A 20,002-nucleotide genomic window follows, 5' to 3' on the forward strand; every position below is an offset into this window, starting at 1 on the left:
TATTGAGGTTAGTTGAAAATTTAGAAGATATGAATTGATGGATTAATTTGTTGTTGGACTTCATTTAATGAATTGGTGGGAAGAGGCAGAAAAGACATACCTAGGAGAAGAGCTCTCTGATGTTTTGCTGTACCTAGTGAGGCTGTCTGATGTGTGTGGCATTGATCTTGGCAAAGCTGCACTTAGAAAAGTTGAGCTTAATGCCTAGTCTTTAGCTGTACCTAGCTTAATGTCATTAGCTGCATCAACATTGAGTAATGAAAGGTTATATATCTTTGTTCGATTTGTAAGAAATTAAAATGAGATTACATTAGCTATTATGTAATGTGCAACTGTTAACAATGGCTTATAAAATTATTTTTGTCAAATTTGTAAGTAATAAGTTTAGTTAGCTGTCAACTACCATGTAGTGTGATGACATCTCAGTTACCATTCCAAATTTATAAGCTTTGCTATTTATACTAACGTTGCTCCAGAATATCAAGAACCACCAAAAGAAAAAAAAATAAAAAATCCCATTAGAACCAATGTGACATCTAACCTACTAAGTTGTGATGATATTTCTAGTGAAATGCAATAGCTGAGGTGAGTTTAATTTGTGTGTTGTTTTCTGTACTCTTGGCTAAATGATGTATACTAAAATCAAGATGTAGTCTTGGCTATATATGAACAGGCAAATGAGGGGAGAGGAGCTTCAAGAATTGAGTATTGAAGAGTTGCAGCAGTTGGAGAGGCCCCTTCAAATAGGTTTGGGCCATGTTATCAACAATAAGGTTTAATTTGTGCTACCCAGTGATATTATGGTTTATTGTTATGATTATATATATGGTCTATTATATTTTTCACAAACATTTATTTTTTCGACTAATTTGTCAGGGTGAAAAGATTATGAAGGAAATAAACCAGCTTCAAGAAAAGGTATACTAGTGTTGTTTTAAGGTTGAGTACTCACAGTGGTGAATTGAAGTTTCAAAAATTGCAGGGAGTGCATTTAATGGAAGAAAATGAACGATTAAGACAGCAGGTATTGGCTCTATATAATAGAATGTACAAATTAAACCTACATTTTCCCACATAACAGGGAACTGAAAACCAGTTGTTGTGTGATATAATGTGAAGATGGTAGAGACATCAAAAAGTTAGAGATCGATGGCAGTAGCTCCCGGGAATTCAGAGAACCTGTTGAACCAGGAATGCGGCCTATCCTCTGAGTCTGTCACTAATGCTTGCAAGTATCCTGGCATCCCACAAGATTATTATGAACATTGTCAAATATAAATTATACTTTTTTTTTCTTTCTTTTTCTTGCATACTGCTTTGCTGGTATCTGCATCTCGTTGGATGAAATTAAGTTCAAACTCTTAATCTTATATGCTTAAACGACTCAAACGTACTCTGTCGTCTCTTTGAATTTGAGTCAATACAAATAGTCGTTAGAGCTCGATACTTAACCATCGGGCTGGCTATAAGTATATGAACTTGTTAATTGGCTGTCATCCTTTTCTTCTTTCTTAAAGTCCATTCATTATGGCAGGTTGCCCTACACAGGCTGAATGGAGAATCCTAAACAGTAACCACTGGTTTAAGAGTCTTCTAACTTCTTTTTTTGGGGTACTATTTATAATTGCAGTAATTATGTATTAAGTACTTATATATTTTCCAAGTGTTACGTTGATCCTAATGTTTCAATTTTAGGTGTGTCAGTTCAGTAAAGTTGTTGAGAAGCAATGGATCAACTCGTTCACCAAAATGGAGGTAAGGTTTTGGTAAGTATTTTATACATTTGTAAAACTACATATATTTTATTATTTTTTATTAAATAAAATTTTAAATGTAATTTAATTCAAATGTAGTGTGCTCAACAAGTTGGAAGTACGGCATGTGGATATTATGTGATAAAATACATGCTTGAAATTCTTTCCAAAGAAGCATGTGCTGGAATGAATAAGGCATGTAATTTAATATAATACCTTTCTCTTTCTAATTTTAAAAATGCTAGCTTACTAATTATTTAATAATTATCAACTTTGTAGATTGTTGAGAGAGTTGGTAGATCGAGCTACACTCAACAAGAAATTGATCAAGTAAGAGACGTATGGGCCGACTTCTTTTTCTTTGTTGATGTATGGTTAAGTATGTAAATTGAACAAATTGATATTAGCTTTTGATAATGTTAACTTGTATTATTAATTAGTATCAAATTGTGAGATTTATTACTTGTTTCATTATAAATATTAGATTGTACATATTTTGCTGTGGTTGTGGTGCAATAATTGAGTAGGTTTTGATTGTGGTTGTGAGAAATTGAGCAGGTTTAGGTTGTGGTTGTTGTTGTGAGTAGATTTGAGCAGGTTTTTGGGTATAAATAATGGACAAATAAATTGTATATTAAAAAAAAAAAAAAAACAAAAAAACATACAACGTCGGCTATTAAGTAATAGCCGATGTTGAATATATTTTTTTAAAAAATAAATAACGGTTACAACGTCGGCTAATAGCATTTAGCCGACGTTGTATAGTATTTTAAAAAAAATTAAAATACTTACAACGTCGGCTAAATGCTAATAGCCGACGTTTTAGGTATTTTATAAAAACTTAAAATACCTACAACGTCGGCTAATAGCATTTAGCCGACGTTGTAAGTATTTTAATTTTTTTTAAAATACTATACAACGTCGGCTAAATGCTAATAGCCGACGTTGTAAGTATTTTTTTTCTTTTTTAAATACTATACAACATCGGCTAAATGCTATTAGCCGACGTTGTAAACTTTATTTATTTATTTTTTAAAATAATATATAACGTCGGCTATTTATATAGCCGACGTTATAGATAATATTTACAACGTCGCCCAGAACAACTACGGAACATAGCCGACGTTAAAAGCTCTATTTAGCCGACGTTAAAAGCCTGCTGTGTAGTAGTATTAGTTTAGGTTATATATTCTCCATTCAATTTGTCTGCTGATGTGGCGCCAAAAATTTAGGTGCTCGAACTGATTTTACCTTAAATAAAATTCATAGAGCACTAAATCTGTTCCAAAAATAATATGTGCATGTATATATACACGTTTAGACTATTTATTATGTGCAACTACCATAAAAAGATGCTCTCATTTAAGATAACTCATCATCATACCATCTTGTCAACTCTTAAATGGTAAGATTGTGTAAATCTAAATAATTTTGATTTGTGCATATAGGTGAATAAATACACGGTTAGACATGCATGCAATATGTGCTTTTTCAATATTTATTGTAGACTTAAATGTTAAGATGTGACAAATTTGCATGCGTGACACATAGGCACGAAACTAATTGAATCAGATATAGTAACGAATTTTTCAGATGAAAATTGAGCTTTTAATTTAAATAGAGTTTAGAAACTTAGCTCAATTCAATCATGCCCATCTCGTGTCTTAATTTCGAAAATCTTGATTCACACAGAGGCTTTGTGAGAATATCAGCTATTTGATTCTCGGTCGGGATGTATTCAATTGACAATTCCTTTTTTTCGACATGATCCCGGATAAAATGATGTCTCACATCAATGTGTTTTGTTCTTGAATGTAACACAGGATTATGTGTTATGGCTATGGCACTAGTATTGTCACACAATATGTTGACATTTTCACAATTCACGCCATAATATTTCAGCTGTTGTTTCATCCAAAGAATTTGCGCGCAACAACTCCCAGTGGCTATATATTCAGCTTCGGTTGTACTTGTAGCTATGGAGTTTTGCTTTTTGCTAAACCATGATACCAATCTTCCCCCTAAGAACTGGCATGTCCCTGAGGTACTTTTTCAATCGATTTTACATCCTGCAAAATCTGCATCTGAGAAACCAGTTAGTGTAAAATTACCTTATTTGGAATACCATAATCCCACATTGACTGTTCCTTTTAGGTATCGGATGATTCTCTTGGTAGCAAGAAAATGACTTTCTTTTGGCTTTGACTGGAACCTAGCACATTCTCCCACTGAGTAAGATATATCTGGTCGACTTGCAGTGAGATATAGTATTGATCCAATCATTCCTCGATATTTTGTTTCGTCAACGTCCTTGCCTTCATCATCTTTATCCAATCTTAAAGATGTGCTCATCGGGATCTTGATTGAGGATTTTCCATCTTGACCGAATTTCTTTATAAGATCTTTTGTGTATTTGGCCTGATTGATGAATATTCCTTCGTTGAGTTGCTTTACTTGTAAGCCAAGAAAGTAGTTCAACTCTCCCATCATGCTCATCTCGAACTTATTCTGCATTAGCTTGGAAAATTTCTCACATAAAGTTTTATTAGTACTACCAAAGATAATATCATCAACATAAATTTGTACGAATAAAATGTGATCATTTTCTTGAATTCTGAACAAGGTTTTATCAACAAGGCCTTTTGTGAAACCACAGTTAATTAGGAACGTTGATAGGGTGTCATACCAAGCTCTCGGTGCTTGTTTTAACCCATATAACGCCTTCTTTAATCTGTAGACCTTATCAATATCACCTTTTACCTCGAAACCGGGTGGTTGCTCAACGTAGACTTCTTCTTCAAGTAAGCTATTTAGAAATGCACTTTTCACGTCCATTTGATAGACAGTGAAATTCTTGTACGCGGCATAAGCTAGAAATATTCTGATGGCTTCTAGTCTTGCAACAGGTGCAAACGTTTCATCGAAGTCTATGCCTTCTTCTTGTGAATATCCGTTGGCCACTAATCGTGCTTTATTTCGAATGACAATTCCATCCTCATTTGCCTTGTTCCGAAAGACCCATTTTGTTCCAATTACATTGTAATTTTCAGGTCTTGGAACTAATTCCCATACGTCACTTCTTTTAAATTGATCAAGCTCTTCTTGCATTGCATTAATCCAATCTGGATAACTTAGAGCTTCTTCAATGCTTGTGGGCTCCACTTGAGAAAGAAAACAAGAAAATAAAGTATGTATATTTGAGGACCTTGTTTTTACTCCTTCTCGTGGATCTCCAATCACTAGCTCTGGAGGATGATTTTTGAGCCATCTCAAGTCAGGTTGTAGGTTGCATGGGCTTTCCATGTTTCCTTGCTCAGTAGGTAAGTTGGAGGTAGGCACATTTTGCTCATCAGATTGTTCTCCAACTTGTGTTTCAACTTGAGAATTTTGATTTTCCACGTGGAGATCTCCATTAGCTTCCACGTGTCCTTCACTATTGCAATCAATGTCCAATTGCTCCATACCCTGTACAATTTGATCTTTAAAAGATATGTCAGTATCATTTAATGACTTTTCAACTTGACAACTTTCCTGATCATTTTTGTTGCTCTGGGTTTCCTTCTTATGAGCTTCATCAAATGTAATATGAATTGATTCTTCTACCACCATTGATTTCTTGTTCAATACTCTGAATGCTTTGCTGGTAGATGAATATCTCAAAAATATTCCTTCATCTGCACGCTCATCAAAAGTCTTTAGATATGTTTTACCATTATTAAGAATAAAACATTTGATGCCAAAAGTATGAAAATAATTAAGTTTAGGTTTTCTCCCTTTCCATAATTCGTACGGAGTCTTATTGTAAGACTTGTGTATCAAGCTTCTATTTTGCATGTAGCAAGCGGTGTTGATTGCTTCAGCCCAATATCTTTTAGGTAGCTCGGCTGACGTAATCATCACTCATGCGGCTTCTTTTAGCGTTCTATTTCTTCTTTCGGCTACACCGTTTTGTTGAGGTGTACGTGCGGCAGATAATTGATGTAGAATTCCTTGAGAATTGCAGTAGGCTTCAATTACTTGATTCACGAACTCAGTTCCATGATCAGTTCGGATTTTTGCAATTTTCAAGTCTTTCTCATTTTGTAGTAGCTTGAGCAATTCTGGCAACTTTTGCTCCACTTCATTTTTCTTTTTGAGAAATATCGTCCATGTGTACCTGGAAATATCATCAACAACAACTAGTGTATATTTCTTACCACTTAGACTTACTGGGTTTACTGGACCGAATAGATCCATGTGTAGTAGACTTAGCGGTCTTGTTGTAGATTCTTGAGCTTTGGATTTGAAAGATGACTTGATTTGCTTTCCTCTTTGGCAAGCATCACATATTCGATCTTTCTTGTAGACAATGTCGGGTAGACCTTCAACGAGTTTGTTTCTTGCTAGCTTGTTGACAGTCTTGAAGTTTAGATGATTCAACTTCTTATGCCATTCCCAGCTTGTTGCGTGTGAGTTGTTTGCTAGTAGGCACACTAATTCTTTGGTTGTGTTCCAATCCACAACATACATATTTTTCTTCCATATTCCTTCGAGCACAACTTCTCCCAAGGAATTATTCTTCACTTGGCATTTATCTTTGAAGAACTCTACTAGATATCCTTTGTCACAAAATTGACTTGTACTTAACAAGTTGAATTTTAGACCTTCAACAAAGGATACATCTTCGATTTTCAAACCATTTCGAAATATTGTACCAATTCCTTTTGTTATGTCGTATCGTTCATTTCCGCCGAATACGACTTTTGGTCCTTCGATATTTTTAAGATTCACAAGACTAGATTTATTTCCAGTCATGTGTCTAGAACATCCACTATCGAAGTACCAAACTTCCTGCAAATAAATTACACATTTTTAGGTATCCAACTTGATTTGGGTCCTTGGGTGTTAGTCATTTTTGGTACCCAAATCCACCTTGTACTCACTGATCTAAGTTTAGGTGATTGGTAACCATTAAACACATTATAATTGTATTTAATTTTTGAAAATATTTTTTGTGCCGATTTTTGAAAATTTACTCGATTATTTGGCACGTGGGAGGTAGATTGTTTGAGCCTATGATGGGCATTAAATCTGGACTTAGTCAATGTTTTAATGTTATCAAACCAATCTTGTTTGGAGGGATAAACTCTCCCTGCCTCGATTCTTGGATTCCTTCCCATTCTCCTATGAGGGCTTTGTGCACTAGACTCATTGGTGTATTTCCATTTAGGAACAAACTTTTGTCTTTTTACATACTGTTTAGGCGAAATATTGTTTCTTTGAGGCTTCGGCCTAACAGCATTAATTTTGACATTAGTTTTGTGACCAATTCCTTGTCTCACTGTGCTTTCTTGACCTTTTACAAATTTTACTACTTGGACTTTATTATTTAAAGTAGTAGTAGAATTGGCCAAGTTTTTGGAGGCTTGAGAACACGATGGATCATAACCGAGTTCGGTTTTATCACTTGAGGGTTTTTGCATATTTACCATTTTGTCCATTATTTTGGATGAATGTGTAAATGTTGCTATAACCTCTCTAAGGTTGTGTTCTCTCACTTCCCTTGATTTACACTCTTCTTGAAGACAAATAATTTTATCTTTCAAGTCTTTCACTTCAAGTAGAGCATTTTGCAATTTTTCATTTAATTCATCTTTTTCACGAATTAAAAAATCATTGCACTCTTTGAGTTGAGAGTGGGTCACTAATAAGTGCATTTCTTCTCTCCTTTGTGAATCTTTTATCTTTGGGCTTGAACTCTTCCTGTTGAGAGTTAGAAATATTTGTGTATTGACTTTTACTTACCTTGGGGTGTGGACAACTAGCTGCAAAGTGTCCAGGCTTTCTACAGTTGTAGCACAAATTTGAGTCTTCCTCAACAATTTCTTTCTTCGAATTCTTTGTTTCATTCCACGATTTTCCTTGTGGATTTTTCTTGTAGTTGCTTCTCTTCATGAATTTCCTAAATTTCTTGACAAAGAGAGCAAATTGATCGTTAGGCAATAATTCAACATTTTGTACTGACCTTGAAGTTGATGGTTGCTCAGCTACAAGCGCGTTGCTCTTTTCTTCATGATCTTCCTCTAATTTTGATTTCATCTCAAATTCATAAGCTTTTAGATCACTAAAGAGCTTATCGGTTGATAGGATTTTTAGATCCCTATGATCTCTCATGGCCGTGACCTTCATGTCCCATGTAGATGGTAGACCACGTAAAATTTTGAGTGAGATTTCTTTTTGATTAACATCTTTTCCAAGATCATTAATCTCTTCTAAGATTTTGGCAAATCTTGTTTCCATGTTGGTAATATTCTCGCCGTTTAGCATTTTGAAATCCTCGAATTTCTTTAATGCTATGATGAGCTTATTATCCTTTTCTTGCTCGTCTCCTTCACCAACTTGAATGAGCGTTTCCCAAACTTCCTTCGCGGATTGACATTTTCGAACTTTTGGGAATATTGTGTCATCGATAGATTTAAACAAAATATCCTTGGCAATATTGTCCAAGTTATTTCTTGTTCTATCTTCACGAGACCATTCCGCTTTCGATTTTGGAATGTATTGTGGAGTGTCACTTGTTTGTACGGATGAAGTGTTGACTTGTAAAATCTCAATAGGACCACTCGTAACAATTTCCCACATTTCATCATGTAACGCGGATAAATGTACCTGCATGCGAATTTTCCAATCATCAAATTTCTCTAAGGAAAATAATAAATTTTGGGCAAGAGCCATATCGCTTTTCATCATCTTGATTTTTCGAGATCTGTCTAGCAGTCAAAGTTGACTTGATTAGACAATCGCTCTAATACCAATTGTTGGTCCCGATAGGGTGGTGAAAGTCTAGAGAGGGGGGGGGGGGGTGAATAGACTTTCAAGCTTTTTCAAAATAAATAACTCTTTGGTAACTTCAACTCTAAGTAACAAGTAAATAGAGTAAGTTTAAACTACACAGTGGAATAATAGTAATGTAAGAAGGGTACAGATAATATGTAAAGTGACAGAGGTATCTTGAATATATAAAGGAGATGGTTCACTCAATATATAACAATAATATTCAAGATTGTATATAAATATCGTGTCACGTCGACCGTGTGACGAACGTTACATGCAACACGTCAAACTTGCTTAGAATATTCCAATATTTAAGCTCGAGAAGTTTGAGTCACATGCATACGTGAAAACACACTAAACCCAGATGATTAAGATTAACTGTGAATAGTAAACGGGTTAGTCGGATAAGATAGATAAATAGAGCAAATTATGTAAGTGCGGTATGTAAATCAGAGAGGCAATTTATAGTGGTTCGGAAGTGGCGTAATCTTCCTAGTCCACTTTACTCCATTCACTTCTAGGAGTAATTCACTATTTTCCACACACAATTACAATAGTGAATAAGCGCTACACAAGCACTTCTTCCGGATGTCTTGCACACAGCTACACCCAACTCCGAGTGTCTCGCACACAGCTACACTCAACTCCGAGTATTTCGCACACAGCTATACTCAACGCCAACTAAGTGTCTTGCACACAGCTACACTTAGCAACTACGAGTGTTTTGCACATAGCTACACTCTTTAGAGTATTTTGCACACAGCTATACTCTTTGTACAATTACAAATACAAAGGTAATTGTATCTCTCTACAACTAGATTTGAGACTATTCAGATAAAGTCTCTAACAATATTTGAGCACTCGCACTTTTGAATTTTGCACTTTGTTTATCCGTGTGTATTGCACCTCTATCTCTGCTTGTCTTCAAGTCTTCATGGCTTTTTATAGGCAATCAAATATATCCGTTGGAGTGGGATAATTTGATATTTGAAATTTGAATCTTCATAGCCTGATATTGTTGACAATAGTAGATCATCAATTTTGATTTGATTGTCAACTTGCCTAACAAAATAATATTTTATCTCAACTTGATTTTCAAGTTGTTTCTTAAAATATTATTTTTGTTGTCAATTTGAATATCCAATGAATCTTTGAAATAAATTCATCTGATAGAATTTATTTCTAAGATAAGTTTTTATATTCATGTCTTCATAAATATTTTTCCGTTCTGATCAAATATCTTCAGGCAATTTTGGACTCTTGTGGCATGTGGGCTAATCCAAAATAAATTCCTTCGAACTCCTTTGACTTGGGTTGTTTGACTTGAACAAGTTGTGCTCTTTCTGATTTGGTCACATTGTGACCCTTTAAACACATCGTGCTTGTTCACATTGTGCTCTTTTAGAAACATTGTGCTCCTTTTCATACATTGTAGGAATCGATCTTGGGTGTGATCATTTTGAATAAGGACTTCTACCATTTCGCCGTTAGGCTCATCCAGTTATTTCTTGCAACGTCATTCCTTTATGCTTCTTTCTCGGATGAATACTCGTAGGACCAAAATTAATTTCCCAAATTAATTTTGTTCTTCCTATGGTAGATTCCTTTTGACTTGATATTCTGATTTATGATGCTTGTACTAAAAGACCTAAAAATAAGGGGATCTAAAGTACATTTGGCTCATCAAAACTTACAAAAATATTTCTATCACAATTCCTATTGTAATCAATCAATCTATACTATACTATATAAAATAACAAAATCCTGAAATTTTAACTTCCCGCCCAATTCCTAAAAAATCTCTCTTCCTAATAAAATATATTGATTTCTACTTTCTCATTCGTACAATAATTCTGCGTTAAAATTCCATTCTAATATTATAAAATAGTGTAATACAATTCCTATTGTAATCAATCAATCAATCTATACTATATATAATAACAAAATCCTGAAATTTTAGCTTCTCGCCCAATTCCTAAAAAATCTCTCTTCCTAATAAAATATATTGATTTCTACTTTCCCATTCGTAATATAATTCTGCGTTAAAATTCTATTCTAATATTATAAAATAGTGTAATACAATTCCTATTGTAATCTATACTATATATAATAATAAAATCCTGAAATTTTAACTTTCCCGCCCAGTTCCTAAAAAATCTCTCTTCCTAATAAAATATATTGATTTCTACTTTCCCATTCGTACAATAATTCTGCGTTAAAATTCTATTCTAATATTATAAAATAGGGTAATACAATTCCTATTGTAATCAATCAATCTATACTATATATAATAACAAAATCATGAAATTTTAACTTCCCGCCCAATTCCAAAAATATCTCTCTTCCTAATAAAATATATTTATTTCTATTCTCCCATTCTTACAATAATTCTGCAAACTATTCCTATTTTAATCTATATCTATACTATATATCAGTGTTGCAAAAATCGTGTTGCTGGCCGCGGCGATGAAGGCCGGAATAGCCCTCTTCCGCGGCCACCTCTCAGGGTGAACCGGCGATTATTATTATTATTATTTTTTTAAGTTGTTCGCTAAGAAATTGGGAGCGGATGTGATTATCAAGGTTTCACACAAGATGGAAGATGTGGAATCTGAGGTGGAAAACATCAAGGCCGCTATGGGAGTCGGAATCGACGTCTGCTTGGACTGCGCCGGTTTTAATAAGACAATGTCCACCGCCCTTCGCGCAACCTGCTCCGGCGGCAAGGTTTGCCTCGTCGGCATGGGCCACTGCGAAATGACAGTCCCCCTCACTCCTGCAGCAGCAAGGTAGTTTTTAATTAATTATTTGCAGACTTTATAATTGTAGATATCTTTATTGTGTGTGTGTTTTTTTTTTTTAAAGATGATGGTTGTGTTGTTGTGTAGGGAGGTGGATATAGTGGGGATATTCAGGTACAAGAATACATGGCCACAGTGCATAGAGTTTTTGAGGAGTGGGAAGATTGATGTGAAGCCACTGATCACACACAGGTTTGGGTTCACACAGAAGGAGGTTGAAGAGGCATTTGAAACCAGTGCTCGTGGTGGCAATGCTATCAAAGTCATGTTCAATCTTTAGAGTTTAGATTCATTATTGCCATTCATCAATAACTTAGCTAGAAATAGTCTAATGTAGTAGTTAGACTTATATTTATGTAAATGAATACGCATACAATATAATTCAACTCGATCAGTTTGACGAAATTTTTTGTACCTTGTGCATTGAGAATTTTCCTCGTAAATTCTTTGTCTTTTTTATTGCCGCCGTTCAAATTATATTCCGGGTATACAAAGGACAATAATCAAACTGGGTCTAGTTTGTCTGGGACAATAACTCTTTTAAAAATGTTTTAATTAGTTTTCAGTGTAATGTTGTCAATTGGGACCTTTGGCAAGAAATATTACTTTAATTTGCTTGCCCTGATGATGAAACTTTCAGATATATGGGAAGTTTATATAGTCATCATCACAGTAACATGTCTCTAAGCCAGGAATTACAAATGGTGCACATTATGTTGGTAAGGAATTATGGAAATGATTCTGTGAAATTTTAATGCTTAATTCTTTGGCACATTCCCTTTATATTCATCAAGTACCTTATATATGGCGCCATGCAAGATTGGTATTACATACATGCCGGCTGTTTTGTTTTTAGTTAACATAAATGGCCTAATGCAACTAAAGTAAGATTCCGGTGCTACTTGGAGTGTAATATGGAGTACCATTATAGAATTGTGCTTCCCAGTTAATATTGCAGCTGAGATCTATCGTAGAACCAAAGCCACAGAATATGTTGCATTTTCTACCTGCTGGTTATTACAACAACTTTCGGAATCGGCCCATTAGGTTAATAGTTGGCGAAGTTGTCAACTTGAGGGGGAGTGTTGAAACCCTAGGCTCTTTTAGGAATAGGCCCATTAGGTTAATAGTTTATTTATGTATAAATAGTTGATGTATGTACAGTTATTTTGATTGAATACAATGAATCTTGTCATTGTTCAATTTCGTATCAGATCCATGCCAAAGATCATGGGTTTGAATCTTAGCGCCACCCGATAAAAAAAGTGACTACGGTACACGTGTTTCTTAGAGCCCAACAAAAGTAATTGGCACGCACACGTGAGGGGGCCTGTTGAGCATATAACCATTAATGTGCAATCCCTCAAAGAAAAATAGTCACCTGAGCTGGAAGTATGAGATGAAGTTTCAAAGACTATTTATAGTATGAGCTGAAGTATGAGATGAAGTTTCAAAAGACTATTTATAGTATGAGCAGAAGTATGAGATGAAGTTTCAAAAGACAATTTATAGTATGAGCTGGAGTATGAGATGAAGTTTCAAAGCTGGAGTATGAGATGAAGTTTCAATCAAGGATAGAGATCTCACCACTCGTATGAGATCCATTTGAGAATTAATTCATGGGATTTAATTGGAGATGAAGTTCACATTAAATCAAGAGATCCCATTGGTTGAAAGAATTAATTCTGAGATGAAGTTTGAAAGTCAGTAGCGTATACTATGAGAAGAAGTATGAGCTCAAGATATAAGAGGAAACTGACTAGTCCAAAATAGTAAGGGATTAGATTGGAGCATATATTCAGAAGATAAATGTCCCAGAAGGCATGGTCTACATCAGAATTATTTGATGTAGACATATGTCAGTAGGAATAATTTCCAACAACGTTGAACTTCTATTGGCACCTTTCTTTGACTTGTTTGCCTGCTTACCCTTAATGCAGTCAGTACAAGTCTAGAAACTGAAACTAAGTTCAATTCCATGAAAAAGTAGGAACATAAAATGTCTTTTCTAATGTCAAAACAAAACCATTTTCCAAAACTAAACTGCAAACTCCGACAGCTTCTACTGGTGATGCAATCTTGTTTCCAGAGAAGATGCTACACTCAGTTCCCATCGGTTGTCTCAATTTTGTCATATCCTGCAAGGAGTTTGCAATGTGGATTGTTGAACAAGAGTCAACCCACCAAGAATTAGTATTAACTTCTGACATATTAGATTCGAAACAAACAAAAGAAGAGGGAACATACCCAAGCTCAGCCACAAGCCTTTGTTCCTCCAGTTCACACATGGTTATCAATTCATTGATAGACCAAACCACTTTATGTGTGATGTAGAAAATCTTAAAAGGACTGTACTCCTGGGAGAGGGTCTCAACTGCAAAACGCACCACAAAATCAGCTACTATAATGATTTCTAACTTCTTTAACAGAGCCACAATGTCCCTAACCTGCGTGATGTGCTCACGCGTGCCCTTGATAGTGGAAAGATGGAAATTTCTAAACTTCATTATTAGAGTTATTTGCCAAAGCTATCTTCGAGTCAATGAAGTTGTCATCGATAGCTTTGAGCAAAGTCTTAGCTTCCTTAATGTCCTCAATGCAATAACGAATTTTAGTGGAAATTCTTGACTTAATGAAGAGCACACATAATCGATTGGATTTTTCCCATCAAGCGCAAAGCTGCTTGGCTTCACCAGTGCTTTCTTCAGTAACCTCAGGAGGTTTCTCATTCGTACAGTTAGCAGTGGAAAGCGTCAACTTCAACGCAAATATTTACGGAGAAAAATGAACGAAACAGCGGAAGACTTCAGTGCAAAAGGAGGGAAATAAACGGTGGAAAATACCTTTAATATATTTTGAGAGTGTATAAATAGGGGAAAAGTTTTTTATCCATTGTTCATTCTTCCCCTCTCGATTATTCTTTAAAGTTGTTATCAATGTCCATTCGGTGCTAATTTCATTAGCTTGGTTTAGTGAGTTGAAGCCCCGGAATTGATTATGCTGTAAGATTATTTATTTATTTTTAATATATATGTTTTTATGCATTTGAGTATTAAATATTCTTCTAAGTTATTTTTAATAGTTGTATCATTTAATTGCTAGGGAGGCCTACTAGTTATTTATTTGATATAATTATTTGCTATATTAGTTGATGTTGTGCTACAAATTATTCTAATATTCAGTAGAAATTGAGGTTAAATATTCTTCTAAGTTATTTGAATAGTTAATGTTGTCATCGATAGCTTTGAGAAAAGTTTTAGCTTCCTTAATGTCCTCAAAACAATAACGAATTTTAGTGGAAATTCTTGACTTGATGAAGAGCACACATAATCCATTGGATTTCTCCCATCGAGCGCGAAGCTGCTTGGCTTCACCAGTGCTTTCTTCAGTAACCTCAGGGGGTTTTTCATTGAACACGGACTCTAATAATCTTAATTGCAGGAGTATAACATCTTTCCACTCAAGAAATCTTGCCGTACGATCCAGAAATTGAAAGAACTGTACGCAGGTGGACGAAACAAGCTTTGAGGAAATTAGAGTTTTGTGATCTGGCTACCGATCCCCAACCTTCCGCTAATTGGAGTTCCATTGTTGACGGCAATATTGACGGAAAAACAACGGGAGAGTATAATTTTTTTTTATGAGCCGTCATTTTCCACCATCAACAAAGGTCGCCGGCAATCTAACCGCAGACCGGAGTTCTAAAGAGAACAGCGAAGCTGCAGCAAGCCAAAAAAAAATATCAAAATTGAATTTTTTTTTTTTTTTGTTTCTTAATGCGAAAAAAAAAAAAACATAATTTTTCAGCAGCTCAAACATAGAATTGCATACAAATATTCAAATATGTATCTCAATTATACAGTGTATACTGTTGGGTAATTAGGTGGAAAATCCCAAAAATAATAATAATCCTACGGAAAGATTAATATTATATGGGAAAACAGAAAATTGGGAAGGAAAAGGTTGAGAGTGTGGGTATAGGTTTAGCACGAGTTCGAACACAAGGTTCTTTTCCTTAAAACCTTATTTGCTACCTCCCACAAGTGCTAGGAGCGTTGTAGCCTAGGTTTCCCAGGATAAAACGTGCTACGATTCCTTGTTTAAGCACCTAAACAAGGAACCCGGCAAACAAAGCAAAGTAGAGAACACTAGTTGGTAAAGAAGAGAGTAGAAGCAGAGTTTTAGGAAGCTGAAAGCTACTGGAATTCCTTTCATTTTTGTACTATGTAAAATGCTACTGCTTCTACCTCTCTTTATATAGGGATGTTGGAGTGATAGCATTCAACATGGCCATTAAATTGGTGTTAAAACCAATTGTGTAACACCTGTAACGGTCACCACTAAGTAGGATTAAACTCAGAATTTAAAAATTGGAATTAAAACAGTATTAATTCCGTAACAGATGAGTTTAATCTTCTGCACTTTCGGGTTTCAGACCGTTGGGTTGCAGGTTCACACGAGAGCACACGAACCAGTCAACACGAGAGTACATCTCTCGTGTGCACTGTGGTGCAACCCGAGAGTGCACTACTCTCGTGCTGGACGACATTCGTGCCCGCAGGTGCCGGCGCACGCGAGCTCGGGTTTGATTTCAAGCCTTTTTGATGTCCTCTAGTTGGATTTTGATTTGCACCCCCCCCCCCCCCCCCCCCCCCCGCGCGAGAGAGCCTCTATGCTATATAATTCTACAAGCTTGAAAAGAGCTCATGTATATAAGGGGGGCAAATCTTGTTTTCAAACCAATGTGGGACAAAGTCCTACATTTTCCCTTCATTTCCCAACTTAAATGGGTCTACTTTGAGAATCAATATCTCATTCACCCATTATCCGTTTTGAGCGTACAATATATCAATCTCTTCGTCTTACTACGAAGAATCCGAATCCACTTTGACCCGACCCAAATCGGAAGTGGACCCCACAGATAATTGTACCACAAAATAGCCACTTAATATGTCATTTTATGCCATTTTAAGCTAATTTTTCCAACAATCCCCCACATAAATGAAAATTGATTTTCGGGGTAGTTTTAAAACGGAAACAACTGTGTTCAACGGTCGATCCCTGCATAGGATAGGTAGGGTCACACCCTTTGAACCTTCCGTCGTGAAGATACATTTACTCTACTAGCTGTACGGTAGAACGCGATGTCTTTGAACCGACTGCCGTTTGTATAGACGATGACATATCTCACACAGGAACCTCCCAACCATGCTTTGTTCTCATGATTGTGCCCATTTTGGTCGTGGGTCACCATTCCTGGTTCTGCAAGAGTTTGTGAAGAATTGTGCCCGTCAATTCTCCTTTGAAGCGACCCTCACTTCTCTCTCACATAGGTGATTCTTTCCCGAGTATCCCGCATACTTACATATGTCAACCGACATTCGAATCACTAAAGCATTTAACATGCTAACCTTGTGCGGGAGCCACTGTTTCTAACGAGGAGTGGTAGGGAATCCGAGACCCCCACAGTGACACGCTCCGTTCCATAATTTAGTTGTCCCATTGAACCTAGGTGCCAGCTAGGTTGGGTGTCCACTATAGAACTTTATACCAAGGGCTTTAGACCCATTTCTCGTCTCAACTTCTCCACAGCTACTCTACATAACCCTTTGGTTAGCGGATCTACTATATTGTCTTCTGACTTTACGTAGTCAATCGAGACAACACCAGTTGTGAGAAGTTGTCTAATGGTATTATGTCTACGACGCACATGTCTAGACTTACCATTATACATATGATTCTGTACTCGTCCAATTGCAGCTTGACTATCGCAATGCACACATATTGGAGGTACAGGTCTTTCCCAATTAGGAATATCCTCTAAAAATGGCGTAGCCATTCAGCCTCTTCACAACATTTGTCCAAGGCTATCAGCTCAGATTCCGTCGTGGATCTAGCTATCACGGTCTGTTTAGAGGATTTCCATGCAACGGCTGCACCGGCTAGTGTAAACACGTAGCCACTCGTGGACTTAGAGTCCTTAATATCAGATATCCAGCTAGCGTCGCTATACCCTTCAAGTACAGCAGGATATCTCCCATAGTGCAGTCCAAGGTCTCGAGTATACCTTAAGTATTTCAGAACCTTCACTATTGCCGTCCAGTGCATGGCACCGGGGTTACTCGTATATCTACTGAGTTTACTAACCGCAAAGGCGATATCCGGCCTAGTACAGCTCATTAGATACATCAAACTACCAATAACCCGAGCATATTCTACTTGAGAAATACACTCCCCGTGGTTCTTGGTTAGATGAACGCTTCGATCTAATGGCGTCCTAGTCCCTTGATGATTATCCTTGTTAAATTTTTCAAGGATTTTATCAATATAATGTGATTGGCTTAACACCAGACCATCAGGTCTTCTAATGATTCTAATCCCGAGGATTAAATCAGCCAAACCCATATCCTTCATGTCAAATCTCGCATTTAACATATTTTTGGTAGACTTGATCATCTGATCGTTACTACCAACGATGAGCATGTCATCTACGTATAAACAAAGAATGACATAACTGTCTATCATTTCTTTAACGTAGACACATTTGTCACTTTCGTTTATTTTAAATCCATTAGTCAACATCGCATGGTCAAACTTCTCGTGCCATTGCTTAGGCGCTTGTTTTAAACCATATAGCGATTTAACCAATTTACACACTTTCCTTTCTTGGCCCGGAACCACGAACCCTTCGGGTTGTTCCATATAGATTTCCTCATCTAGTTCGCCATTTAGGAAAGCGGTTCTAACGTCCATTTGATGAACTTCCAAATTCCGCAGCGCGGCTATAGCAAGTATCATTCTAATGGAGTTTATTCTCGTCACGGGAGAATACGTGTCGATGTAATCAAGGCCCTCACGTTGCCTATAACCCTTGATTACAAGCCTAGCCTTATACTTCTCGATGGAACCATCGGGTTTCATCTTCCTTTTAAAGACCCACTTGGATCCTAAGGGTTTACTACCCGAAGGAAGATCAACAAGTTCCCAAGTGTGATTCTGTAAAATAGAATCCACTTCACTTTTAATAGCCTCTTTCCACATTGGTCCTTCTGTAGAAGTCACGACTTCTCCGTACGTTCGAGGCTCGTTTTCTATCAAACAAGATAGAAAATCGGGTTCATTTTCTAATAAACCAGTTAGAGTACTCGAATCGTACTCCAACAAGTAAGTTAGAAAATCAGGACCAAATGATTTTCCAACTCTCGCCCGCTTACTGCGTCTTGGCTCGAGCTCGGGTTCTCTCTCGGATTCCCCACTATCATTATCCATAGCTTCGTCAAATGTTCATTTTGACGAACTTGGTCCCTCATTGGACCTACAAGGAAATACATTTTCAAAGAAAGATGCATTCCTTGATTCTATTATCGTGTTCTCGTGTACGTCCGGATTATGGGACTCGTGTACTAAGAACCGATAAGCACTACTATTATGTGCATAGCCAATAAAGATACAGTCCACTGTCTTAGGACCTATCTTTACTTTCTTAGCTGTTGGCACCAAAACTTTGGCAAGACACCCCCACACTTTCAGGTACTAGTAGGAAGGTTTCCTACCGTTCCACAGCTCATAAGGAGTCTTATCGAGCTTCTTGTGGGGTACCTTATTTAAAAGGTAATTACTTGTCAAAATAGCCTCACCCCACGCGTCTTGAGGTAGGCCCGAACTTATAAGCATCGCATTCATCATATCTTTCAATGTACGATTCTTTCGTTCGGCAACACCGTTCGATTGAGGTGAGTAAGGTGCAGTACGCTCGTGTATTATACCTACACTCGCACAGAAGTCACCAATAGGTGCTTCATACTCACCACCTCGATCGCTTTTAACTTTCTTAATCTTACAATTAAGTTGGTTTTCAACTTCATTCTTATAAAGAATGAATTTTTCCAAGGCTTCGTCTTTGCTTTTAAGCAAATACACATAGCAATAACGTGTGTTATCGTTGATAAACGTGATAAAATATTTATTACCACCTCTCGTTTGTATCGATCTAAAATCGCACAAATCACTATGGATTAATTCTAGTGGTTCAGTTTCCCTTTCAACCGATTTGAAAGGTACTTTCGTTAATTTTGCCTCAACACAAATTTCACATTTGTTATTTGTGTTAATTTGAAAATTAGGAATATGGTCCATGTTAATTAATCTACGTATAGAATTATAATTAACGTGACCTAGTCTACCATGCCACAAATTGGAAGACTCAAGCAAGTAAACGGAATTAACTTTGCTCTTATTCATGATAATAGGCATTACATTGAGCTTAAAAAGCCCATCAGTTACATAACCTTTGCCTACAAACATTCCTAACTTAGACAAAACAACCTTGTCTGACTCGAACACCATGCGAAAGCCATGCTTGTTCAACAGTGAGCCAGACACCAGATTCTTCCTCAGCTCTGGAACATACAACACGTTGTTCAACGTCAGTTCCTTCCCGAAAGTCATCTTCAGAACCACCTTGCCCACGCCTTCCACAGCAGACTGAGCAGAGTTTCCCATCCAAACCTTCTCGCCCTCAACGGTCTCAAAGGTATTGAACATCTCTCGGTTGCAACACAAATGCCTTGTTGCACCAGTGTCGATGAACCACTCTCGTGGGTTGTCCACGAGGTTAACCTCAGTCACCATAGC

General features: G+C 36.6%; 1 protein-coding gene and 1 long non-coding RNA gene across 2 annotated transcripts; both read left to right on the forward strand.

The window, feature by feature from the left end:
- The first annotated feature begins 737 nt into the window (after positions 1 to 737).
- Positions 738 to 1,026, forward strand: LOC109163348. Its single transcript, XR_002051260.1, has 3 exons — positions 738 to 773; positions 877 to 918; positions 983 to 1,026. It is a non-coding gene; the product is annotated as an uncharacterized LOC109163348 (long non-coding RNA).
- A 10,093-nt stretch (positions 1,027 to 11,119) lies between these two features.
- LOC109163347 (sorbitol dehydrogenase-like) lies at positions 11,120 to 11,725 on the forward strand. Its single transcript, XM_019312097.1, has 2 exons — positions 11,120 to 11,356; positions 11,456 to 11,725. Exons 1-2 carry the CDS (start codon positions 11,163 to 11,165, stop codon positions 11,646 to 11,648), a joined length of 387 nt encoding a protein of 128 aa, XP_019167642.1. The 5' UTR covers positions 11,120 to 11,162; the 3' UTR covers positions 11,649 to 11,725.
- Positions 11,726 to 20,002: the final 8,277 nt, after the last annotated feature.

Source organism: Ipomoea nil, unplaced genomic scaffold (assembly GCF_001879475.1).
Source record: "Ipomoea nil cultivar Tokyo-kokei standard unplaced genomic scaffold, Asagao_1.1 scaffold3017, whole genome shotgun sequence".
Classification (NCBI taxonomy): Eukaryota; Viridiplantae; Streptophyta; class Magnoliopsida; order Solanales; family Convolvulaceae; genus Ipomoea; species Ipomoea nil.

What these genes read in the sequence shown, in the direction of transcription:
- LOC109163347 (XM_019312097.1), top strand. Translation starts at nt 11,163, where the DNA reads ATGGAAGATGTGGAATCTGAGGTGGAAAACATCAAGGCCGCTATGGGA. An exon ending in CTCACTCCTGCAGCAGCAAG is followed by an intron (nt 11,357 to 11,455) that starts GTAGTTTTTAAT and finishes GTTGTTGTGTAG; the next exon opens with GGAGGTGGATATAGTGGGGA.